Source organism: Tripterygium wilfordii, chromosome 8, assembly GCF_013401445.1.
Source record: "Tripterygium wilfordii isolate XIE 37 chromosome 8, ASM1340144v1, whole genome shotgun sequence".
Lineage (NCBI taxonomy): Eukaryota > Viridiplantae > Streptophyta > Magnoliopsida > Celastrales > Celastraceae > Tripterygium > Tripterygium wilfordii.
This window is the reverse complement of record NC_052239.1, coordinates 2,773,504-2,798,444: the sequence shown is the minus strand read 5'-3', so window position 1 is coordinate 2,798,444 and position 24,941 is coordinate 2,773,504. Positions and strand designations below refer to the sequence as shown.

The 24,941-nt window shown below is 37.4% G+C and overlaps 3 protein-coding genes, 1 long non-coding RNA gene and 1 pseudogene across 8 annotated transcripts; 3 read left to right on the top strand and 2 right to left on the bottom strand.

Annotated features, from left to right (window-relative positions):
• Positions 1-1,340: 1,340 nt before the first annotated feature.
• On the bottom strand, positions 1,341-8,034 carry LOC120003917 (protein phosphatase 2C 32-like). 3 transcript variants are annotated; one of them, XM_038853074.1, is made up of 4 exons: positions 5,054-8,026; positions 3,928-4,041; positions 2,610-2,874; positions 1,341-1,623 (listed from the first exon to the last, which is right to left on the bottom strand). In XM_038853074.1, the coding sequence occupies exons 1-4, from the start codon at positions 7,268-7,270 to the stop codon at positions 1,508-1,510; spliced, it is 2,712 nt and encodes a 903-aa protein (XP_038709002.1). In that variant the 5' UTR covers positions 7,271-8,026; the 3' UTR covers positions 1,341-1,507. The 3 variants fall into 3 exon arrangements, 2 of the variants coding, with proteins under 2 accessions (XP_038709002.1, XP_038709003.1); XR_005469396.1 differs by lacking the exon at positions 1,341-1,623 and adding an exon at positions 3,284-3,397 and having other exon boundaries at positions 2,736-2,874; positions 5,054-8,034; XM_038853075.1 differs by lacking the exon at positions 3,928-4,041 and having other exon boundaries at positions 5,054-8,032.
• Positions 8,035-13,968: 5,934 nt separating this feature from the next.
• On the bottom strand, positions 13,969-15,307 carry LOC120003461. Its single transcript, XR_005469351.1, has 3 exons — positions 15,175-15,307; positions 14,576-14,830; positions 13,969-14,148 (listed from the first exon to the last, which is right to left on the bottom strand). It is a non-coding gene; the product is annotated as an uncharacterized LOC120003461 (long non-coding RNA).
• On the top strand, positions 14,031-15,394 carry LOC120003460 (uncharacterized protein C24B11.05-like). The gene is made up of 6 exons (XM_038852462.1): positions 14,031-14,142; positions 14,223-14,320; positions 14,398-14,523; positions 14,623-14,865; positions 14,950-15,015; positions 15,102-15,394. Exons 1-6 carry the CDS (start codon positions 14,052-14,054, stop codon positions 15,255-15,257), a joined length of 780 nt encoding a protein of 259 aa, XP_038708390.1. The 5' UTR covers positions 14,031-14,051; the 3' UTR covers positions 15,258-15,394.
• Positions 15,395-16,696: 1,302 nt separating this feature from the next.
• On the top strand, positions 16,697-18,703 carry LOC120003750. Of its 3 annotated transcripts, XM_038852822.1 has the most exons (3): positions 16,697-17,204; positions 18,096-18,194; positions 18,323-18,339. In XM_038852822.1, exons 1-2 carry the CDS (start codon positions 16,725-16,727, stop codon positions 18,177-18,179), a joined length of 564 nt encoding a protein of 187 aa, XP_038708750.1. In that variant the 5' UTR covers positions 16,697-16,724; the 3' UTR covers positions 18,180-18,194; positions 18,323-18,339. The 3 variants fall into 3 exon arrangements, with proteins under 3 accessions (XP_038708750.1, XP_038708749.1, XP_038708752.1); XM_038852821.1 differs by lacking the exons at positions 18,096-18,194; positions 18,323-18,339 and adding an exon at positions 18,381-18,703; XM_038852824.1 differs by lacking the exon at positions 18,096-18,194 and having other exon boundaries at positions 18,323-18,458.
• A 2,455-nt stretch (positions 18,704-21,158) lies between these two features.
• LOC120003531 lies at positions 21,159-24,941 on the top strand (annotated as a pseudogene).

Sequence of the window (24,941 nt, the reverse complement as noted above, 5' to 3'; positions counted from 1 at the left end):
ATATTTATTTTGTTTCAACTTTCAAATAGCTCTATTTTGTGTGCTTTTGCATGGTTTCAGTATATTTCTCCTCCTTCTTTAACCCGTTTATCCAAAAGCAACCAAAACCATTTTCAAAACAGAGAACGAAGAAATATTTTCCAAGGCAAGCAGTTTCTGTTTTCACTGAATAAAGGTGTTGGGAACCATTGAAGTGTGAATGGTTCAATAACTCAAAGAGATGTGTTGTAAAAGTCCCAACATTGAAAAGTTAATTTAGGTCTAAGGGCATCCAAACTTTTGTTGTGACGAGATTCATCACACCATTGGCCAAAACCACCACGCACGCCACCCCATCCAATAATATTTTTCCATCACCACGAAAAAGTTCTCACTCCAAAATTTCATTTTCATCGGCTTTGTTTTTGTGGTGTACAAACTATCCACACCATGAATCATTAGGCCAAACCACCACGAGTATCGCCCCCCACCAAATAATATTTTTCGATCAAAATTTGACTAGAATTAAAGTGATTAAGTTCTAAACACGATGATGGAAGATTGTATAACTCTCCCAGAATCCAGACAAACAGAGTATTTGAAGAGGGGTCGGATGAAACAACTTGATCTCCTTGAAATTTTTTTGCAAGGAGGGGTCATTTATGCATGCACGTTTGGATCCGCATGAGTTAATATGTATAGGAATTCCTTCATGCGGATAGCCACAAATTATATTAACTTTCACAAAATCCAAACGGGCATTGCATGCATAAATAGTTCATTTGAACAAGGACACATTGAACTCGGTCCTACATGATAAACCCCAGGCAATGAGTCCCCCAAATCTCCACACTAGATAATTACAGGATTTTTAGCTCACAGAAATGGCCCCAAAGAAATCAACTGAGCGTCCAAGTCGTCTTTGACTGACAGTTTATCTCCAACCAAACCCCACGAGGTTAAGGGACCTCACTAAATTCATATTCCTGAAACCGGTCCATAGTACATGATGGGGAAGTTAGAGGCAAGTCAAGGAATATGATGGTATGGATACATATCTGTGTGTCCTGTTCTTCAAATTGAAAGCTGCCACAGAGGGAGACAAGGTAAAATGAAGAGTCCAAGTATCATACCAATACCCATGTCATGCATACCCAACCCCGGTACGGCAGGGTAAAGTGAAGAGTCCGGGTATCATATGTTAAGGACATAACAGAACAAGATTGTCCATCAAAATAGCATTGAAAGGATAATGCTATGTTTGGTAGGAACATTTTGGGATGCAGAAGGTGGCGGTGAGCCTTTTAGCAGCATGGCCAGAGATCAAACTGCCTGGCCCTGGTGTAAACTGTAAACTAATCTTTCGCGGAAACAAGAAGGAAGAAAAATTACAAAAAATCAAGCTTTCACAGAAAATGTCAAGACAATGATTGTAATTCTGAAGGAGGCCATAGATGCATGCTCTATCTTTGCTAAAAAAATTGTTACATGGTTGAAGCAATCAACGAGCAACCAATGAGAAGAATAATTACCCAGATGATCTCCAAATCCTTCCCTCCAGAGAAACCACCATAACAGAGACATCGTCATGATATTTGCGTCGATCTCCTTGAGGAATATCAAGCAATTCATGAAAATCCATTCCTGCAACGAACAATTTGAAGCTGTCATAATAATCCAAAAGGAGAAAGAAACAACGAAAAGAAAAAAGAATGAACGGAACATAAAGAGATGCATGATTTTGCGTAATTAGTAATAGAGGATTTGATTCTGGAATCACAAAACAGGTTGTGTCTATATTTCAACCTGCTTTATGGAAAAACAGACATTAATATTCTAGATTCTAGAATCATAAACAGGTGGCCAGGTATATTATGCCAAACTCACAGCAAACCAATCTCACTGTTGTTTGAAGTCCCACCCACTAGCAGGTGGCCAATTCAAAGCACAAGCTCCGACACATCCTTGGGAATAGATGCGCGCAAAATTAGCCTCCCTATTGCATAGCGAAACTTATGCGTTGGCATTAAAAGAAAACAAAGAAAAGCGTAAGACCGAGGTTTTTGAAAATTCAGTTGTTTGTTTTGCAATGTTAATGTGGGCGATGTACGTGGTTTCAAAAATAGTACAAGAGGCCACAAATTGGTTCTGAAAAGAAGTTGCAAAAATTAACATTAAAGAAAAGAGACAAAAGAAAAGTTAATTCAGAGTTCCAAATATATTGCAAATTTAACAATTAAGCTAAAATGCATTATCCTTTTTTCTTTTTCAGGAATGATATGTGGCAGTAACAACATTCTGCAAATTGTACTAATGAAGCTTTAATATGAACGTTCTGCAATAATATGACAAATATATTCAGGGAATAATATGTGCCACATGAAGCAAGTAGATGCGCAGCAGACTAACACCATCCCATGAAGATTCCATTTTAGGATATCATCCCAACTACGCTTTTGTCAAGACTCAATGAGAACAATGGAACTAAAACGGTCTCTCTTTTTTTATACTGCAAAAGTAATTCAGTAAAGGAGCAAAAAAGGAAGTGCAATCCAATAATATAATTATTTATCAGTCAAGCTCACATTGTCAAACAAGTTGTTAGAAACTGAAAGATTTAATCAACTGACCATTCTTTTTTGCTGCACGGAATAGAAGCTCTGCAATGAGGTACTGAGCAGGATCACCTTCAGGGACGTTTTCGATGAACCATGTTACGTGAGCAACAACCTCTTCATTGCTGAAGTATTGGTAAAGTCCATCAGAGGAGAGTACCAAGAAATGGTCGCTGGAGGAAAGTCGATGATGGCGAACAGAAGGAATACAGCTCAGATAGGGAGAAGTACCAATATAATCAATACGAAACATTTCTAGTAGAGCTTCATTACAAGTTGGCTGCACCCAGAAAGAGGAATTACAATGAGTTGAACAAACCTATCCAAGGATACTGATAATAACATAAATGAAGCAACCAAAATCCAGATTCAAGTTCACAGCATATAAGCTCATTTTGGGCATACAAAAAAGAAACACACTTAGTTGGCAAACTAGACGTGCTTAGTTACACACAACCATCTTGCAGAGTATTTTGACTTTGGAGCAACAAGATCAGACACCAAATTGTTTTCAGGATAAACTAAATTTAGAAAACAAGGGTAAAACATACAACATTACCAATATCAACAAAAGCTTTGTCCCACACAATTTAGGGGAGATACATGAATCCAAGAGAGAAATAAGTAGGAATCCACGACATGAAATATCTTATATTGACCTTATTTGTTCAAACTTTAGAACTTCTTACTTTTCTATGTAACCATTTGCACGGCATCATCAAACAGTGTTAAATTAATGAAGACCCAGCAAGCTCTCTCCCTCTCTTGCAAGAAAGCCTCTTTCAATCCAACAAGAAACCAGACTGCACAAAATAAGGCCAATAGTGACGTTCTTTCCCCTGTTCGAGATTACAGATACTTTAAACAACACACTGACCTTCTGCCTATTTTCAAATAATCCAACCCATGCTAAAATCAAAATTGTCAAGACGACCCACAAAACGTGACCACTTTTTCTTAATGGAAAAAAGATTTGTCAGAACATGACCATTATATGTGAGTTGAGAACGGAAATTTGAAAAATGAAGGCAAATTGAGAGAATAAACACCCCAATTGTTATACAGGAAATTGGGAAACGAAGTGGCTTTGGCTTAGTCCAAACTCCAAAGTATGTACCACTTTCTTGAGGAGGATAATAAGCCAAGACCAAAGTTGGAATCAAGCCAGGTAAAAGAAATAAGCCGTCAAAATTCTTTCAATCACCCGGCGACGGCGAGTAATTCAAAGTAGAATGGGCCTGTTATATATTTAGCAATAAATAGTTTGCAAAGAACCTCAACTATGTAGTCTCTGATGTCATTCACGTGGTTCAAAGTAAGAGGATCAACTGACCTTCTTTAAAAACCCTGCACCAAAAGCTCTAGTGACTTTTAATTGCCCCTTCACTCGATCATTCAAAACAGATTGCCCGTCATCAGGATGTTCTGCCATTATTCGGAGAACTTCCTGCATGATACAATAAATGATGCAAGATTATCTCTCCGTTTCAGTTACTGCTACACACAAAGTGAATTTATTTATTTGCTTCTAATTCTAAATCTTCTTTCAGGTTCTCCTGTTAGAAAACGTGATAGAAGCTAACCTGATGTCTTAAGAACTTCAAATGAGGGTTATCTTATGTAACAAATTACTATGAACCGATCTATATATCTTAGTCATGAAGAAGCTAAACTGAAAAGATTTGGGTCATTTGGAAACAAAATTCCACCTCATGTTTAATTGGTAATAAGTATTGGAAATCTCCTTACCAAAAAAAAAAGGACAATAGGAAAAATCACTCTTCAAGAAAATTGCAAACTCCTATTCTATGAGAGAGCATTGGGGTCACCTAACATGAATGCAATTCAGCTATTAAAGTATTAATAGTGATCAATAAATAAGAAAATGAAAAGATAAGGTTGGTTGTAAGATTGGTTTTAATGCAATAACCGCGATATAGTTGTCAATCAGATTGCTAATTTGTACGAGAGTGCATTGGTTTGCAAGCACAATGTCTAAACCCCTCACTTGAATGCTATTCAGTTTGTAATAATAATCACTAAACAAGAAGAAAAGGAAAATTGGTTCTAATCAGATTCTGTGGGCACATAGTAGAGAAAAGTTAAATGGTCATGAAAGTACTAAAATCAAATACATTGCTGCTGCATCAAAATTCCAATACTCGATTTAAACATTAGGCCATAAATCAATTACAATATATTGAATACTGAAACAAGGGAGCACGCCAAATTGTTACAAGAAAAATGTGTTGCTTTCACATGATGACTGGACCAGACATGTTCAGCGCATTTCAGCAAGTAAATAAAGCAAATAGCTGCTGGTTTGTTGTTTCCAAGGATAGAGTAGTGATCAGAATTTTTTTAAAGATCATATAGTTTAATCAAAGGACATAGATAATCGGCCACACAAGGACACAATATCAACATAATTGAAGCTTTCAGTTATATGGAAAACACACCTCTTCAATGCTTGTGCTGTGATCAGAGGAAAGTTGAACAGCTCTCATCTTCAATCTGCAGATGTTGACCTCTCGATTTTTATTGATCAAATTTACCTGATTATTTTGATTATGCATTGGGGACTCCTCTGATATTCTATCCAGTTCCATGCGTACTAATGACTCTCTGGATCTATTCCTATGCCGCAAATCATCCTTAACAAAATTGGGGTTGGGATAGCGATCATTTGGTCTTTCTTGAGCCAAAATGGCACGGCTATCTCCAAGGTTCATGACATAAACATCTTGATCCTTCATTAACATCACTAAAACACACGACCCCATCAAAGCAAGTTCTGGATTTCTATCAAGAGCCTTTTCCACCATTTCCATGTAAGCCTCCTCTGTCCTTTCAAGTGCTCGTGCCATTGCTCTAAGAACTGCACCATTATCAATTACACCTGATTTACATCTCCTAATAGGTCCAGACGGTACAGCCATTCTCTCTTCAATGTACGCCTCTTCTCTGTGCCAATCATAATTCCAAGGAAAAAATTTCTTGTGCAACAACTTCTGCTTCCGATATATTCTTTTAATCTTGGTACCAATTGAAGATTTTCTTGTATTATGTCTTTGCTCTGAAACAGAAAGATTACCTGTGACACTTTGATTGATACATTCAGGCACAACTCCACCTTTCCCTGAAATGGTGGGATCTTCCCCCTGATTACTGCAGCTACCTCCTTCGAGGTTATGCGAGGCTTGCGAGCGAGACCTTAGCTGTTCTACTTGTAACATTTCCCCAGAAGCCAATGTATCTAAACTTGGCTGACAATCCCCTGAACTCTCTTTCTGCTTCTCAACTTCTGAGAATAACTCAGAACCTTGTCCATCACGAGACTCCAACTGAAGCAACTCATAAAGCCTCATGCTTCTTCTGCCTTGACCAGACAAGTTCACAGATGGAACAGAAACAGATGCAGTTTCTTCACAATTAGAAGATTCCGGTACAGTACCCCTCCTAACTTCAACTCTTTCCTCAACTATCTCACAGCTAGATACAATTCCAGAATTCCGCGATTCTTCCAAACTACTAGAAGTTACTTGACCTGAATATGGATGGCCTTCCTTGCAGCATTCTGAACCAGCCTCGGCATTTTCACTCTTAAGAAGTTCAGGTTTAAGGGGATCATTCTTAGGTTTATCATCATAATCCCAAAGTAGTCCCTCCAGTTCCTTGTCTATTGCTCTGTAAAGATTGCTCATCAGAAAATCCGGTGCATCTGGCCCACTAAAACCATCATATATTCCAATAAACAACCATCCTTGTTCTTCAGAAAGCACAACATGAACCCTGTCTTCACCAGCCTTCCCATGAGCCCATTGCAAGTTGCGGCTGTTCCCACAATCCCCTTCTAATGGTCCCTCTTCAAGGCAGTTCCTTGGGGCTTCTGGTTGAAACTTTGTTTCCTTAGGATGCCATGCGAGTTGAGTCACTGGATGCAAGAAAAACCGTTGCATCCAACCAGACCCAATTGAATGTTTCGAGAATGTCCTTGAGAGAGTGCTTTTCATTGGCCCACTTACGCTGCTCATGAGGCGGTGGAAGCGAGGTCTTCTTCGCCCACGTGCAAGTGGAGCAGAGAAGTTGGATTTATCAGTAGCATCTAACGGACCTGACATTACTCCCTTCTCAATTGGCCCAGACATAAAACCACTTCCCCTTTCCAGAGGACCAGAAGCAAAACCTCTCTCAAGAGGTCCAGACAGGAAACCATTCAAAGGTCCAGAGCAACGAGGAACTGGCTGCAGTGGGATTGCAGCAAATGAGGCTGTGCTCTCGAATGAAGCAGCCGGTTCCTGCACATCGCAGGCAAATAATGCATTCTGGTTACCAGTCCTAGCAGTAGAAACATTGGCACTAACTGAAGCCCCTGAGATGGTTTTAAATGTGGTTTCTGGTAAGCTCTTGATAGGTCTATGTAGAAGTGAGGGATCATCTATCACATCATGTCTAAACGACCCACTAAGCGTTTCAGAATCAAGAGTGCTTGAATCAACAGTAAACCTCTCAGAATTTGATGGGGTGATGGCAGGAGAGTCGAATATGGATGGCCTAACATAACAAAATGAATGGCCTAACCCTTCATCAAGTGGCTCTAGAAAATCCAAATCCACTCCACTTTTCCCATTAAACGGCACAAAGCAACCCACAACACGAGAGGTGCCGTTACCCATTTATCTCTGTAAACCTCAGAAACAAAACCTCTGATATGAAAGGTGGTCTCTATTAATTTGCACCATAAGTAAATGCAAAATAAAATAACTCAAACGAAATAGCAAATACCCATCAAACCCCTCGAGCACCCTATAATTTCTCTGGTAAATACGCATCATCAAATCCTCAAGCTCCAAGTATTGAAACCCAAGACCAGCTTAGGTAACTCAAACCGCAACTTTAGCTAGTCAATATAATCGTAAAACTAAACAAATCCACCCATCAATTAAAACTGAAGTAAACATATTTGCAGATTTGAACTCGAAAATGTGATGATCTGACCTTGCGTGAGGCTAGTATGCCTTGAATACAGCGGGTGGATCGAGAACAGCCGCTAACAGATCTAAGGGAACCTCAAGAGACAGTAAATGGAACACATCAGATACAAACAAAGACACAAAACCCATTCAGATTTTTTTTGTGGAATCTGACAAAGTGTCCAAATAAATAAAAAAAAAAAACCCAAGACCCCATATCATTGAATCATGCAACCCCAATAAATTCAGAAAGGAAAGAAATTGAAGAGGAAAAAAAAACCCAGACTTCGAAAGTTCAGAGACTGAAGAGTGAAAAAGGTCAAGAGAAACAGAAGAGAACAGGTGTAAAAAAATGTGGGCACTTGTTATTTGTTATTGAGAATATGATAAGAAGGCGAAAAGAAAATTGGGGATTTGGTGTGATGATGAAGAATCAAAGCTGAGTTCACAAGGAGGTCTTTTTCTTGGGGTTTTCAAATGGTTTGGGAGGGTAAAAAAAAACTAAAAAGAAAAATAGATATTTTGAAAATGAATCTTTTTTTAATATACAAAAAAAAGGGAAAAGAGATTCGAACTCTAGATTCCTATAAGATATTATAAACATGAGTATCATATGAATTATGAGATATTATAAGCATGAATATCATATGAACTACTCGTGATTATCTTTGAAAATGAATTTGAGTTGAAGAGTTAGAGAGAGTATTGAGTTTCTTTCAATCTTTTTTAATCAATATTTCTTACAAATGATTAGTAAAAGATCTGGTGGTGCTGTTGGAGTCAAAATAAATTGGCACTACTCACTCATCAATCAAAGTTTAGATGGGTGAAGGTGAAGTGGGGACACCATTTTTTAATTTCTATAAGCTTTGACCTTCTTGTAGTGTTTTATTATAGAGAACTTGCAAGTGGTTCCAAACTTCCTTATAATAAAAAACCTGAATCTAAATGCATTAATCCATGTGGAATTGTCAGGATTCATATAAGATAGAGAGTGAGGTCCCATGTGTGTGAAAATCATTTCAATTCCTCTCATTTTTCTTCAAGTCATTCTTTTTTTTTTTAAATACTACAGACAAATATGTTTGCGATTGGAATCAAACTTTTAGAACATATATGTCTAACCCAATCGATTGGAAATCGAATCACTTCTCATTCGTTTCTCCAGTTATTCTTGTCATCATTATTAATGTAGCTTTTTTTCATTTTTCGCTTTCATATCCAATTCTGACATATGCTTTTAGTCTCATTAATCATCAACAGTCATAATCTCTATTTTCAAAAGCTATCTCAGGTCAATGATCTTTGTTAGTTACTATTTTTGTGTGTTAAATCCTTGAAATCCTCAATTTGTTCCACTAATTATATGTTTTTGAGTTAAATTTAATATTCTTTTAACAAGGTATAATAGGCTGCCTTTTCCTATAATAGGTAAAAGCATGATTATAATAATAGCATAATCTTTAATACAATAACGACACAACCTATTAAAAGCTGTTGAAGTGGGCATTCCAAATCAAATTAAAACTATGTTTATGACAAGTATTTAAGCAAAAAAAAAATTATTCTTATATGATAGATTTATTTTAAGCACTGGTAGAATCATAAGCGACCTTTTTTTTCTTTGTATTTTTCATTTTTCAATTTGTGAATTCTTATATGATAGATTTTTGAAGTTTTCATATGTAAAAATGAAAAAGAGATGGACTAGAAACGACATCTCTTATGTCAATGACACCAAAATTAATAGAATTGAGATATGAATGGAATATAATGAAATAGAGCCACATTGAGTCATAGAATGGAGCAACTATGAATAAATTCATGGGAAGGTAAGGGTTTGGGATTGTTCATAGGCAAGAATATCATAATTAAAAAACATAAAAAATACTATCTTTGAACTTTTCATATATAAAAATGCAAAAGAGATGGATTAGATACATCTCTTTTGCCAATGACACCAAGGGCAGGGGATATTATAATGAATGGAATTGAGGTATGAATGAAATAGAGTCACTTTGACGTTCTGAATGAACTTATCAATCATGGAACAGAGCCACTATAGAGAAGTTCATGGGAAGGTAAGGGTTCGGGATTGTTCATAGGCGAGAACATTAGAATTAAAAATACCATCTTTGCTTTTTGAGGAATGTTCTTAGAAAAGTATTCAAGGTTGTATGTCACTTTAAAATGTATATTTTTATCTTTTTCATTTTTCATTCATGTGAATTTTTCATATATAAAAATGAAAAAGATGTGAACTAGAAACGACATCTCTTCTGTTAAACATCAAAATTAACGGATATTGAGATATGGATGGAATATAATGAAATAGAGCCACGTTGAGGTTCCCTGTAAACTGAAGCATAGAACGGAGCAACTATGAAGAAATTCATGGGAAAGTAAGGATTCGGGATTGTTCATAGGCAAGAATATCATAATTAAAAATATATATATAAAAAATACCATCTTTGTTTTTTTGAGGAATGTTCTTGGAAAAGTATTCAAGGTTTTTATTGCCCTTTAAAATGTATATTTTTATATGAACAACTCGAGCCCTTATGAATTCTCCCAACACTCAGCAAACACACAATGAGTAGATCCTTAAATCATATACACAAAATATTTTGTATACCAATTTAATTAATTAATGTATTGGAGAAATTGAAATTATGAGTTCATCCACCAAACCAAACAAAACCCACAAGTCAGCAATGCCAATTAAGTTTTGCATTAGAAGAAAAGAAATCATAAAGTCAAATTTGATTCCCTCATATCATATCCCCCCCAAACCACTCACTTAATCAAGACACTTTTGCTAATGAATAATAAAATATTAAGATTGATGACAATTATATATATATATATTCAAAGTCGGCATTGAAACATTGTGTATTATATGATCCAAATCCACTCATCGGTGTGTGTGTGTTACTTGATAATTACTTGCCAAAAGGTCATAGGTTTTGACAATTAAGTGCCCTATAACATCATGATAATTGTGATCATTATGTCTAAAGGGGTTTATATTTAATTTAAAAAAATTCCTGACCTTAAAAAATCGAAAATGACATATAGTTGATGTGCTTGGTAGTCCATGGGATCGAACAGATTTATTCCATTGATTTAATCAATGGAATAGTTTTATCTACACTCTTTTATCTCATAATTCATTGTTTTAATATAAATTCTATTATTTTTTAAAGAATAGTCTAGAATTAATTGTTTTAATCCTGAATTCATTTGTTTTTGAAATTTGATTGAAAAAACCAATGGAATTAAGAAATTCCATTTGAAAAAAAATAGTGGAATTAAGATTTACCCGATAAAACTCGTCAACAATGGATCTTGTTAGAAAGAGTTTTATGTGCTGATTCTGAATATGTATATTTTTTTAAAAATCTGACATGTATTTTGAGAGTTAAAACGTTTTAAAATTTCGTTTAAGAGACTTGGACTCCCATAGACTATTACTATATGGGCTACCTAGTACCACTGTTAAAAAAAGGGCTTTCTGAATCACACCGTAATCAATTATCATCGTATCCAATTATGATAGGTAGACTCATGAAACACCAAAAAAAAAAAAATGGAGTAATCACACACAAATAGAAAAGAAATGCTACAAACTCTAAAAAATTCTCCCTTATTTTAATCTTCAAACCACGTGATATGTGGGATAACCATTGATTATAAATACAATTATAAAACTCCCTAAACATCCAACGCTTCAGATGGACGGAGTTTAAAATGGGACTAAGAAAGGTGACATGATTCATGATTAATATTGCGATTCAATGGATGGATCGCATTAATGGAGTTCTCAAATGACAAGATCCAGTGTCTTGATGGCCATGAGTTTTGTATTATTTATAGGTAGACAAGACAATGGAAGGTTTTTTAGTAGACCCTCGCATGCATATAGAGCACTAAGCAGAGTTACAAGTGTATATATATAGAGAGAGAGACACTGTTTTTTTTGCCGGTATATATATACGTAATTTATGTGAAATAGTTTTGGTGAATGTTGGTCTTGTCCCACTTATACAACCCATCATTAATTACATTATTCACCAAGTTGATGGATGTCCCAACTCCTATCCATAAGAGGTGGTTTTAAAGAAGCAAGCAACAAAAGCTCAGCAGATAATATTGACTAATTACATTGATGGGCCAATTGCATTGATTTAGTAACTCTTAGATGAACCAAAAGGATCGCAACAACACATAATAATAACGGGTGGATGACGCTACAATAGAAGCCGCTGTAGTTTCTTTGTGGCTTTAATCACATGGTCATTATTTTGTTGCAATAGAAGTCGCTGTAGTTTCTCTGTCGTTTTAATCAAATGGTCATTATTTTTCTAATATAATATAAGATCCGTCAATTTTTTAAATTTAATAAACAGATTGGAAGTCCTTGACGCCCTCATCCGCATAATCCCCTTAAAACTGGGTCGAACCCTTCGGACCCACCAGCAAGTTGCTTTGTGTCAAAACCTAAAAACTATATGTTTTGTCCATTTAAGACCAATTATTAGCATTGCCTCACTGAAAAGTACAATCATTGATCCTACTTTTTCATCATTTCATTTAGGTTTTAATTCAATCAACCACAGATTGCGGAACCAGGGAGTGGTTCTATTTTTGAGTCCATCTTGCTGGTCCAGTTTAGACATGTTACTGAGAGAGAGAGAGAAATGAAAAACATGTAGAGCCATAGACTGCGGAACCCCATGACCTTGGTCTCTGTGACTCTGAGAACACTTTTAATAAAGCTTGTAGTCTACCAGTATTGGCCCCCATCTCTCCACTCTCCAGGTCACAACAGGAACTAATCTTACAAAACACCGAAGGGCCTCGTTAACCCTAAGCACAGTGGTTAAGAACTCACTACAACATGTCATATGTGATGAACAATCTCTCACGCAATCTTTTATACTGGATAGCATTTCCAAAACTCGAATACCCAACATTTTGTTTTGGAAGTCAGGAACCATAACTGATAACACATTTTGCTTGACAATGATTCCCTCTTTTCTCCCAAATGTAATGTACGAGAACATGCAGGTTACACATACTGTTCTTAGGGTACAAAACAATCTGAAAAACAATGAACTTAAAAGGCTACATCGGTCAACAAGGTTGATGAGCACCGACTGTGTTGTGGATCGCTTTCTGTGCTTTATCTCGGATAGATGAGAGGTTCATTTTTATCTCTTGGCAGAGTCTACCTTCAACCAGGCCAACAGGAAGCCACAGCTTTGGCTTTACGTCCACTAAATATGAAAGAGTAGTCTCAAAACCTTGACTGGACGAGGGATCACTTTCAAGACTACTTTCTTTATTGAACTGCACAACAAATTATATATATATATAGCAACAATTCTCATATCATAGAAAGAGGAGAACAAAAGGACATCATGGATGATGGCCTTTAAACAGTCAACTTCAACATAAGCACCATATGCAGAGCATAGATACATTATCCTTACTTAGACACTCTAGCTTAAAAGTGAAGCTGATAAAGGGATAGACTACAGGTTGATAGGGATATTCAGAAGTGGACAGCAGATACAAGTGCTAAAGCAAAATGATTTCCAGTCAGCCAAAAGACACACTCAACCAACACGATTTCAAACATCAGCACCATACATGTAGTTTTTTTTTTTAAGAGGAAAATATATATGAGAAGATAATAACTTTTTCAACAGATGAAGATTCTTAAGGTCATAATCTGGGAATCCAGGTTTGAAATTCAAATTCCCTTATGAGAAAAGAAATGTCCAAATGGTCCTTAGGACAATCTAATATGTTATATATAACTCAATCTGATGCAATAGATATAATAAATGCAACAAAACAGGTTGTCCTAACTCCTAAGGAAATAAGGAATAGAAGTAAAATGATCTGAGCAACAATGTGGCTTCCAAAGAGTTGAATGGAATAGAAGGTCCTAATGACTTGTACACAAGCAATGACTAATTAAGATTTGGAGTTGCCAACTGATTCAAAACCTTTCAAACATGACCAATAATGATATGATTCAAGTTCCTTTTAGTTGAAATACCCTCAAATAATATATTTTTCAAAGAGTTCTAATTAAAATCAACTCGCTGTGTTACATGTCCCTTCAAGTGAATTGTATGCCGTGCATTTACATAGGCTAAAACTGGGGGTTGGTTTGCACTTATATTCACAATTCTTCTTGATGTCAAACACAGTAGCCAAAGCAACTTAGCAAGAAAAGTCTTGTACATTTTAATCATCAAAGGGATTTGAATTTGTTGTCCAGCCAACTATTCAGCAGGATTTAAAGGCAATTCAGATCCTAACCATACAGCAATATCTCTTCGGTGAGTCGAAAGAAAAAAAAAAAGTTAGAATTCTGAAGGAAACCGAAATTTGAATTACTCAGAAGAGTCCAAGATTCTGAGAAAAAAATGTTTTATTTAGAGTCGAACAGAATAAAAGGGTCACTGATATGGGGTTCTTTATATGTTTTTCAGACATGGATGACACACTTTATCCCATGAGCACAGGCATCAACTCAGCTTGCCGCAAGAACATCGAAGGTATGGCTGCAGTAGTTCATATTAACAATAGTTAGATACATGGTTACCATGATAATGAAATTGATCTATTGTTACTGTAGATTACATGCTGGAAAACCTGAACATAGAGAAAAGTGATGTACCAAGGATGTGCTTGGAATTGTACAAAGAATTTGGAACCACAATGGCCGGCCTAAAGGTATGGAGTTTTGTGACAATCTTTTTATGTATATGTCAGAACTCAGAAGTTTTACAAGTTTCAGTACTGAATTTCAGGCTCTTGGTTATGAATTTGACAACGATGAGTTTCACGACTATGTTCATGGAAGGCTGCCATATGATTTTCTGACTCCTGATCCCGTATTGAGGAACCTTTTACTTTCCATGCCACAAAGAAAAATAGTATGTAATTGTTGATGCAAGAATATTTGAGAGTTTTGCTCATAGAACGTACCTTTCCAGTTTCCATAGCAATTCTGAGAGTTATTCTGGTGTAATCAGATCTTCACTAATGCTGATAAGGCACATGTGGCTCAAGTTCTCACAAGGTTGGGCTTGGAGGATTGCTTTGAAGGTGTCATCTGCTTTGAGACTCTTAATCCTCCTCTTGCAGAAGCTGGTGAACCAGACCCTGATGATGCTGACCCTGATAGTTGCAGCTCCAAGCCACAGATCATCTGCAAACCCTCTCTTGAAGCCATTGAAGCAGCTATAAGGATAGCAAATGTTGAGCCAGACAAAACAGTATAAACTCAAGCTCATCATAACCAGTCATTTGCATTAGTTTTTGAGGGAAAGAATAATATAATTTTCATCTTTTTTTCCCAGGTTTTCTTTGATGACAGCACTCGGAACATTGCGAGTGGCAAAGCAGCAGGACTACACACAGTTATTGTAAGCACTAATTCTGTTCTGTGGTCCAGTATAAAATTCTCTCATCCTTAATTGAGTCACATAAATTTGAAACATATCAATGGTAGGTGGGGAGCTCAGTATTAGTGCCAGGTGCAGACTATGCCTTGAACAGTATTCACAATATCAAAGAAGCAATACCTGAAATATGGGAAAACACTGAAGGGGAACAGCTTGAGCAAGTCATCCAATCCAGTGCAATTGCAACAGTGGTCCTTGCATGAATTTCCTGAGTCTTCCACAGAAACTCACCATACTCGAATTGTATCCACACTAGTTATTTAAACTTACACTTCATATGGATTTATGTAACCATTCCCAAGTACTTGCATACTGGGCAATAAGAATAAGCTTAAAATAAGCATAAGAGGCTTGGTTCAGTTCAGCATTGGCACAAGGCACATTCATAATCATCCTAATATAAGAACCTGCTTCTTTCTTGTGATTCAAGCTTATGCACAACATCCATTCCATCAATGACGTTTCCGAAAACAACATGGCAATTATCCAGCCATGGAGTCTGCACAAGGTAAATGCAGAAAATTATTGAAAAAATACCATGGGCAGTTAATTGTGCAGGAAAACAAATGAACTAGGTGTTGTGTTCAAATAAGCAAATACACCTCTGCTTGGACCAGACAAAATCAGCAATCAGCTATCATGTAAAAAGCATATAAAAAGCATCATCGAATGTTAACCGAATGAAAGTGTGGCAATCATATCTCTCTCTGTTGTACTGATTCCTATCCAAGGATTACTTGGCTCAGGCCAGCCAATGAAGGTCCTTTGGCTTCTTCTGAACAGTCTTCTGAAAGGCCAGGCAGGATCATCATCCAGCCTTGCCCAAAGGACCATTGCAAGATACAATCGAAACATTCTTAGATCAAGAAACGAGGGCATTGATGTTTTAGTAAATCCCAGATTGTGGCTGTTTACAGTTTCATTCTTCTTAAAGCCAAGACCATTCCATTGAAAGACATAGCTTACACTCTTCTAAGTGTCACAGTATCAAATTATGTCACCACCAGGCATGTTAGTATGTTATCACCAAGCATACATTCAGCTTTAGCACACCAGACCTCACAGTTTTGCCCCAAAATCCTCCTTACAAGATTAAGTTCATAGTCCTCCATAACAATGCTGTTCACCGCATACCCAACATCAAATTGGGAATCACAGTTATCCTCGACACTTCCTCCAATTCCCAGGCATCAAAGAACCCTCTTTTGAGCTCAAAGATCTTGAAACTGGAATAACCGAGAAACATATACCTTTGCCACTAAGAGGAAAAGGAAAGCCAATACAAAGAGAAAGATGATAGCATCTTTAGCCTTTATAAGATGAATATCTTCTTGTCCATATGGTTATTACTAATCTGATGCCCATTTCCAAGCAGAAAAAAGTTTGCCTATTATCTTAGGGTTCGATCTGGGGAAGAAAGTGGGGTGGATTCTTCTCATAATGGGTAAGGATTAGTTAGGGTTTGATTTGGGGAAGAAAGTGGAGATGATTTCTTTTCAGAATAGATGAGGACTTGTTACAGTTCAATTTGGGCCCAAAGTGGGCCGACATTCTGCCACTTGGCCCAATTTCATTTGGGCTGGGCTTGATGAAATACCCTTCCAACATCAATTTCCCAAAGCCAGAAAGAAAATGTGGGGGAAGGTCTCTATGGCTGTGGTTGACAAAATATGCGCGCGTTTTCAGTCTCGCTGGACTCCTCTTCTCCTCTCGTTGTCTTCTCCCACTCTGTTCCTCCTCCCATTCCACTTGTCCCCACCGGAATTCCAACCCTTCTCTCCACAATCAACGCCTCCCAATTCGTTGTTCTCACGGCCAGCCGTCTCTATTGCAACTGCACAGATTCCCCTTCGTCATCGAATTCCACTGATTACGATGACGAGAATGAGATTGATAGTGACGAGGTTACCGATGATTACTTGTTTTCGTCCGATGAGATTTCAGATTCCTCGCAGGAGGACGGTGTGTATATTGAGATAGAGAGGCTAGGGAAGCGGACCCGCAGGATTCGGGCAAAGATTGCCATCGAGGCCTCACTTGACACGATTTGGGATATCTTGACTGATTACGAGAAGCTCGCGGATTTCATTCCCGGACTTGCTGTTAGTCAATTGGTCGAGAAGAGAGAAAAATTTGCTCGACTCTATCAGGTATTTTAATTTGATTTCAGTTACTAGTTGATTCGCAATGCACTCGCTTTTTGAGCATTTTCAAATTATTGTGGGAGCTGTTTTTGGCATGAGAGATGTCTTTGTGGAATGAATTGATCCCTGAATTCAACTTCAATTGATTGCTTTTAATGTGTATATGGAATGAGTTCTGCCATGCCATGCTGGTAATCAAATGTGGGTGAAGTTTGAGATTGGTCCTACACTCCTACTAAAATGTATGGATTTACATTAGAGAAATTCTTTGCCTGTAGTCTTCTAGATCATGGTGGACATTTGACTAGAGGGGCAATGTCCTGGTAATCTAATAAAGTATAAGACAGTTGAAAAGAAGCCATACGTCTATTAGGAGAAGTTCTCATGATCTCTCTTTGATAAAAGAAGCCCCTAAAGAGGCCGCCTGTTGCAGAAGAGTCCACCAAAAAAATCCTTGAAACCATCAATCCATCCAGATTGAGGGACGACGAGATCAGACCCATCCATAATGAAAAAGCGAGGAGAGGAGTGCACCGACGAACGAAACCCAAAAGGGATACACCTTATGAAGTCGTGAGGAGGTTTTGGTCTCGAGAGAATCAAGAGAAACCTCTCTTATTACTTGATTGGTGCTGCCATGTAGGTCCTATTGATGATGTTGAAGTAGATTTTAACTCAGTTTTAGTTGGGCATGCATATTTCCTAGATGTGAATGATGTCTTCTATGCGATTGCTTATTGTCATTGTGACTGAAGCCATTCCTTGAAGCATAAATGCAGGATGTCTTTGTTCATTAATGCTGTATCATTCAAACAATATCATGAAGGGACATTTTGTTTGAATGGTATGAAGGGACATATAAGACATTCATCAATTGATGTGAATTAACCTTTTCAGTTGCAACATATCTACCAACAAGAACTTTCTGTGAGGATCTATTACAGCTTCAGAACCGTGGATCTTACAACTCTGTGGTTTTGATTTATCGTCCACAAGGTTCTTTTGACTATTGCACATGAGGCCCAAGCCTTCCATCTCTCTGTCACTCCATATTATGCAAATATGCACTTAAATATAGCCATTTTAAAGAAAAAGTTAACTTTCACTCTTGGCATGCTCTGCAGAATTTGGTCCAGACCTTTGTTGGGCCTTACTGATTTGACTGCACAATCCTTTGAACAGATAGGGCAGCAAAATTTGCTATTTGGGCTGAAATTTAATGCTAAAGGCATTTTGGATTGTTATGAGAAAGATCTGGAGAACTTCCCCTCAGGGAAGAGGCGTGATATTGAATTCAAAATGACTGAAGGAGATTTTCAACTCTTTGAAGGAAAATGGACCATTAAACAGGTAACCTTTCTTCTGTCATTAAGTTGGCTTATCTATACTTTTGTCCCTTCGAATTTCTAGTGTTAAACTGTGCTGCCTATTACTTATTTTCATTGGTGGCTTTCCTCTCATTGTGGCAATTGATATTAGTTGTGTAAATTGGCTATTTAAAATTAAAGAGACACTCATACTTTGATCCACTGGAACTTCTAGCCGAATCCATCTAATGAAGTATACCTGCAAGGAGATGCATCCAACATTAACAGCAGCATGCAACATTTGACTGGAAACAATGAACAAACACAGAAAATCAAATATACCACACCACAAAGAAATAACCTTTGACAATAACTGTATAACAGCTCTGTTTCATACTTGAACAATACCTAATAAGGCCTATTTATACACATATCATATATGTATTCAACAAAGACCACCTACTGCTTTAAGAATGTGCGAAGTGACGCGCAATGTTCTTGGCGATGAGCATATCTTTTGATTCTTTTTGGTGCAATTATGAATTCTTAATGTCAACTTGCCATTTTGTGGTGATTGTCACGACCTGTTATTGTACCACATCAATAGGTAAAGCCAAAAGATATGGGTTCATAAGAGTGAGCCCCCCTCTCACATACTAAAGCAGCCCATTTGTTGGGTTTAAGAAAAACAAAACCGTGCGAGTCCAATATATTTACGGGAACCAACAAACCTAAAACAAACAATATCATGTATGTGAGTGGGGTGGGGTGGGATTTCTTAACATGGTATCAGATGATTGTCTCGTTGTCACGACTTGTTATTGTCCCAAAGTGGACGATATTATATATTATGTATGTGAGTGGAGGGGGATTTCTTAATAGTGATTGTAGGTGCTTCAAGAGACCTGTTATTCCACTAGACTTAAAAATTATGCTATATGGTTCAATGGGTGCTGGCCAGTGGCCACCCCTCTTCATCTTATCAACGTCATTTGATTGAAAAACATGAGATTGTGGTACATGCACAAATAAAAGTAAAATATGAGTAGACATTTCTTAATGTTGTCAAAAGGAGTGTGGGTAGCTCAAATTGGAGTTAGAATCTAGGAATCCTGCTATATAGGAGACGTATTGTTAAGTGGGGGGTTTTTGCAGATGAGAATTGTTCTTTTTTCCTTCTGTTGTGATTATGGAATAAGAGAATATTGGCTACAAGATCTACTTTAATCAATAAGGATAAGTAGATGCTTAGCATACTTCATCATGGGAGATGTGGCTTGCAACCCTGTCATAAATCCCACCACTCACTACAAATTAATATTGTCCACTTTGGATTATCAAGTTATCGTGGATACATCGGATTTGCACGGTTTTATTTTTTATGAGACATCTCACTTAATAGTACATATGCCAAATAAAAAGATAATTGGGTGTGTGAGAAAGTGTGGGTCTTTATTATAAACCATACCACTTGGACTTACCCAAGCGATGTGAGACAACATACCCATAATTCGATCAAACTAAACGCACAATGGAAAGACTAAATTTACACTGATCAGACATAAAAGCTGCCAGACGAGTGAACGAGGGCTCCTGCAGTAGCAGTCATTGCAGTTTTAACCATAGACGTTTGATCTGTTTACCACAATCAAAAATTTATGTGGACCCCACATTATAAATAGACCGAACTTTGTGATTAAAACTACAATAAACTGCAAGTCTGCAATGACTTCTACACGGCCTTAACCCTAAGGTTGCATTGCCTTCTACTGTTTGCTGCAAGCCTGCAACACAAATTCCTTCTACAAGAGCCCAACCAAAATTTGTAAGTAAGGTTGGGCCTATTTGTAGACAGCCCAAATATGTACCACCGGGCCCACAACTTTGGTTTGAGTGCTTTGAAACTTTTGGGTCCAATAAAATGTCCAAGCCCAAGAGATACAAGATTCAAGTCCAAGAAGAATAAACATACCGCCTGTTTGGCACAGCAGAAGTGGCAGCGGATCCGCTAACGGATCCGCTTCCGCCTTCCGCTGTGCCAAACAGCACAGCGGAGCCAGCGGATCTACTGGTTCCTGGCCAGCGGATCCGCTAGGGAGCTTCTTTTACGTTTTCGCTGTGCTGCAGCTTTTTGACGTGGGTCCCACGTCAAAAAGCTGTTGTTTTTGTTTTTTTTAATTTTTTATTATTTAATGATTTAAATATAAGTATATTTTAATAAAAAGTATAAATTAATTAAAAATACAATAAATGTAACAAAAATTATTTGATTAATTAAAAAATAAAATAAATGTAAGTTTAATTAATTTGATTAATTAAAAAATACTTAAAATTAATTTTAAATATTTAATTTAATTTGATTAATTAAATTAATACTTAAAATTAATTTTAATAAGAATTATATTTATTAGATTAATTTTGATAAAAAAATAAAAATTAATATTATAATACTTTATTTCAATAATTTTTCCACTAGCGTTAGTTTTTAGTTCACCAAACACCTCACAGCATATTTCACAGCTTAAAACTCAGCATTTTTTTCAGAACATTCCCGCTAGATTGAAAATCAAGATTTTCGCTGTGCCAAACCAACCATAAACATATAAATTACTGCCTTAGGATCTCCATTTACGGAGGCAAAATGAGGCAGAGACCGAAAGCATCTCAACCCGCTCGTGCAAAACCGGATGTCTCTCATGAAGAAGAAGAAGAGAAAAGGACGAAATCCATGGAATCCCGGCTTTTCTCCTCTCCGAAGAATGTTTTCGCGCTTTGTTTGGTATTTCGAATTGTCAATTCTTTGCTTGTTGAAACCTACTTCAACCCAGATGAGCACTGGCAAGCCCTCGAAGTGGCGCATAGATTGGTGTTTGGGTATTTTCTGAATCATTTTCAATTTAGAAAATATTTCTGTTGTTTGAGGAAAGTTGAGGCCAATCTGTATGTAATATGTGTGTGTTTTTATTTCTTCTGGTTTGGTTTTATTGGAAGTGGTGAATGTGATTTGGAGATGCTACTTATAGACTGATACGTTAAAATGGCAGGTACGGTCAGTTGACATGGGAGTGGAATAAAGGGATTCGTAGCTATTTGCATCCGATGATTTTTGCTTTGCTTTATAAAGTTCTTGCATTATTGGGTCTTGATACTCCATGGTTGTTGAATGTCATAATTTATATGGTTAACACTAATTCAGCATATTCAATATATTGGTGTGAGTTGATCTGCAAACCTGATTTGTTGAGGAAAAAAGGAAGGGGAAAATATATCTAGCAATGTGTTGCTTCTAGGATTTGTGGGATGACTTAGGACTTTAGCATGACTGAGAACTCTTGCTCAAATTTTTCTATTTGTTTTCTTATAATTTTCAGATGACTCTGTCATTAGTGTCATAGCATTATGGCATTGATGCAAATCATTTCATCAGAAAGATAAATTCAAGACATGATGTTAAGTTACTGTGTCTGATTTTATTTTGTATTTCTATTGTTGCAACTGCTTTTAGCTGCATTCATGCTTTATTTTTTTGGCTTGTTTATACCGTATCCTGTTTCTCGTCCTTCACAGATGAGGGCTCCTCGGATGCTCCTGTTAAAAATCCCACATCGGCTGGGATGGCTCTTGTTGTCTTGTACAAATGAGGCAAGCCTTCCTCCCCTTAATAGGCCTTTTAGGGGGAGGGCCGAAGGGCCCAACTTGTTGTCATGGTATCGGAGCCGGCACGTATCATCCCGCACATGGAAAAAGCCCAAAAAATGGGGGACTGGAGTGCCCAGCCCATGTGTGAGGGGGCGTGTTAAAAATCCCACATCGGCTGGGATGGCTCTTGTTGTCTTGTACAAATGAGGCAAGCCTTCCTCCCCTTAATAGGCCTTTTAGGGGGAGGGCCGAAGGGCCCAACTTGTTGTCAGCTCCGGCCCATATTTTCTTCAGTTTGTGACTTCTACTTGTACAAACTTTCTTATGTCATCTTTGGCAGTCATGTGGCAAAATGGGCAGTATCCTTTTACCTATGTTTATTAAATCATTATTAAGCTTTTGTATGGTTGATAAAATTGTTGCCCATTACTTTCTCCACAATACCAATGTTTCATGGGCTCTTGTGAAAACCTATTGGACATGTTAAGGAGTGGCCTTTGCCCTCCTTATAAACAAAACTTAACTCCCCCATCTTTCCGATGTGGGAGTGTCTATCTGAAGCTGTTATCCCACTGTGAATACCAACAGACATAGTAAAGTTAATTGTGTTTGTAACGAATGACGCTTAACTCTTGCACAAGCTGTTCTGGCAATTGGGGAACTGGTTCATGTTTTTCTGTCTTAATTGCACGCTATCAAATAGTTTGGAGACTGTCCTTACAGTGGTGGCCCTGTACTACTGGCCCTGTTTTACGGGTTCTTCTCATAAAGGTTCTTCAAATTCAAGGAAGTGGGCTTTGGCTTTAGCTGCATTAGCTTGTGCCATTCGACCAACAAGTGCTATTATATGGATCTATGTTGGCCTTCTTGAACTATTTGTGGCACATGATAGATTGAGATTTGTCATCTTAGAGGTGGTCCCGGTTGGGTAGGTACTTAATGCACATCGTCATGTTTTTATCTCACTGTCATCAGTACTCATGCTTTGAAATGCTGGACTTATCTGAAACTTTATTCTGGAATCAACGTTCCCCTTGCCTTGGTGTGCAATCACAAATGATATATTTTATTTTGACAGCATAAGTAAGCTTAAAGAACTGTGCCTGATGACTGCAGTATTTGGATCTGGGCAGGATAGAAATAGAGTGGATGACTAGACACCAAGGCAATACAATGGTTCATCCCCAAGTGTGGACCTGCACGGTACAACTCTTGTTCAAGTGTGCAGTGGTTTATACTCCAGTCATACCCTTTGCTAGTTATCTCAGGGACCAGTCCTGGTGATCCATAGATGGGTAATGGGTTTGTTTCTTTGCTAACACCTATATTCAGACGGTCAACCTTGCGGACTCAAATACCTTTCATTATAAATTTGAGTAGCCAACCCCAAATACCTTTCAAAGCTTAGATGATGATGGTGTTGAGATACTACACAGTTTCCCTGAAACCTTGACTGAGAAATATATTAGATCGTTTGATGTACGGCTCATGGATCTTAGTGCCTCTTAATTTTTTGAAGTTCAATTTTCTTTCCGCTGGGGGAGATTATTATGGAACTCATAAGTGGCACTGGTACTTCACTCAAGGGTTTCCAGCTATGGCCTTCACATTCTTGCTGTTTTCCATTGCTGGCATCGTCAAATCTAAACAATGGAAGCTTTTTGGCCTTGTTGCATGGGTTTTAATAACATATAGTCTGCTGGGTCATAAAGAATTCAGATACTTCGAATTGAACTACATGCTTTGTGTCAATGCAATTTAAGAACTTAGTGCTCCAGATGGTAAGAGGAGAAGATTTTTGAACATTCCAGCAAAATGGCCTTCAAAACTACAATTTGCCATTTTGTTCTTACTGGCCACCAATATTCCAATGGCCTTGTACATGAGTTTGGTTCATCAGGTATATCAACTGCCTCCTTAGTAAAGCCAAAGCTGACCACTTGCCTATTCTCTTTGTAACTGCATATATTGCCTGATTACATGCATGGATAAAGATCATATTTCATTTAGTTTATGTTGCTTTCACAAAAAAATTCTTGCAGCTGTAAGCAGTTACCTGTCTCCTTTCAAACACATTATTCAATGGCAAGAAGCACTACTGATGGACTGATTTCACTACCCGCCATTATTAACCATTCTATGCTGTCAGAAATGTAAAAATGTTTTCAAAATGTAAGTTATTTTGGCGTAACAATCAGGCTTTTCTAAAAAAAAGAAAATTTCCTCCGAAGTTTTATGTAGTTGAAAAAAAAAAAGAAAATATGAATCTTCATGTTTTAGTCCTATTTGTTTCCGCTAAACTGACAGTTACCTGGTGAGTTGACTTGTGACAGAGAGGTACTGAAGATGCGATCAACTACCTATCCAATGAAGCTCGTTATGGGAAAGTGAAGAGTGCAATTTTCTTGATGCCCTGCCATGCCACACCGTACTACTCCACTCTGCATTGCAACTTACCAATGCGTTTTCTGGACTGCACACCGAGGTTTGGACTTCAACAACTTGGTTGAAGCATCTATGTATATTGGTTTTGCCGCTTTATGGGTCATTTCTTGCTAATTCTGGTGTCGGTTTCTCATCTAACAGTGAAGAAAGAGGAATCCAGGATGAGTCTGACCAATTCATGAACAACCCTATTGATTTTGCATCTGAATATGCTAGAAATTGGTCTCTGCCTAGCCATGTTGTACTATTTGACTCAGAAGAAAGGCTACTTTGAGGTTTTCTAACATCACATTCTTTCAAGGAGGTAAGTGCTGTGCCTTCAAGTGTTTTACAAGATTTTGCGAAAGAGTGA

Bases quoted from the DNA above. Each gene is read 5' to 3' on its own strand.
- LOC120003917 (XM_038853074.1), bottom strand. From the start codon at position 7,270: ATGGGTAACGGCACCTCTCGTGTTGTGGGTTGCTTTGTGCCGTTTAAT. The intron at 4,042-5,053 runs GTGTGTTTTCCA...TGTATCATGCAG, and splicing joins ACAGCACAAGCATTGAAGAG to GAAGTTCTCCGAATAATGGC. The intron at 1,624-2,609 runs GTCAGTTGATTA...TGTTCGTTGCAG, and splicing joins CCGTGCAGCAAAAAAGAATG to GAATGGATTTTCATGAATTG.
- LOC120003460 (XM_038852462.1), top strand. From the start codon at position 14,052: ATGGGGTTCTTTATATGTTTTTCAGACATGGATGACACACTTTATCCC. The intron at 14,321-14,397 runs GTATGGAGTTTT...ACTGAATTTCAG, and splicing joins CCACAATGGCCGGCCTAAAG to GCTCTTGGTTATGAATTTGA. The intron at 14,524-14,622 runs GTATGTAATTGT...TGGTGTAATCAG, and splicing joins CCATGCCACAAAGAAAAATA to ATCTTCACTAATGCTGATAA.
- LOC120003750 (XM_038852821.1), top strand. From the start codon at position 16,725: ATGCGCGCGTTTTCAGTCTCGCTGGACTCCTCTTCTCCTCTCGTTGTC. The intron at 17,205-18,380 runs GTATTTTAATTT...TCCTTTGAACAG, and splicing joins AATTTGCTCGACTCTATCAG to ATAGGGCAGCAAAATTTGCT.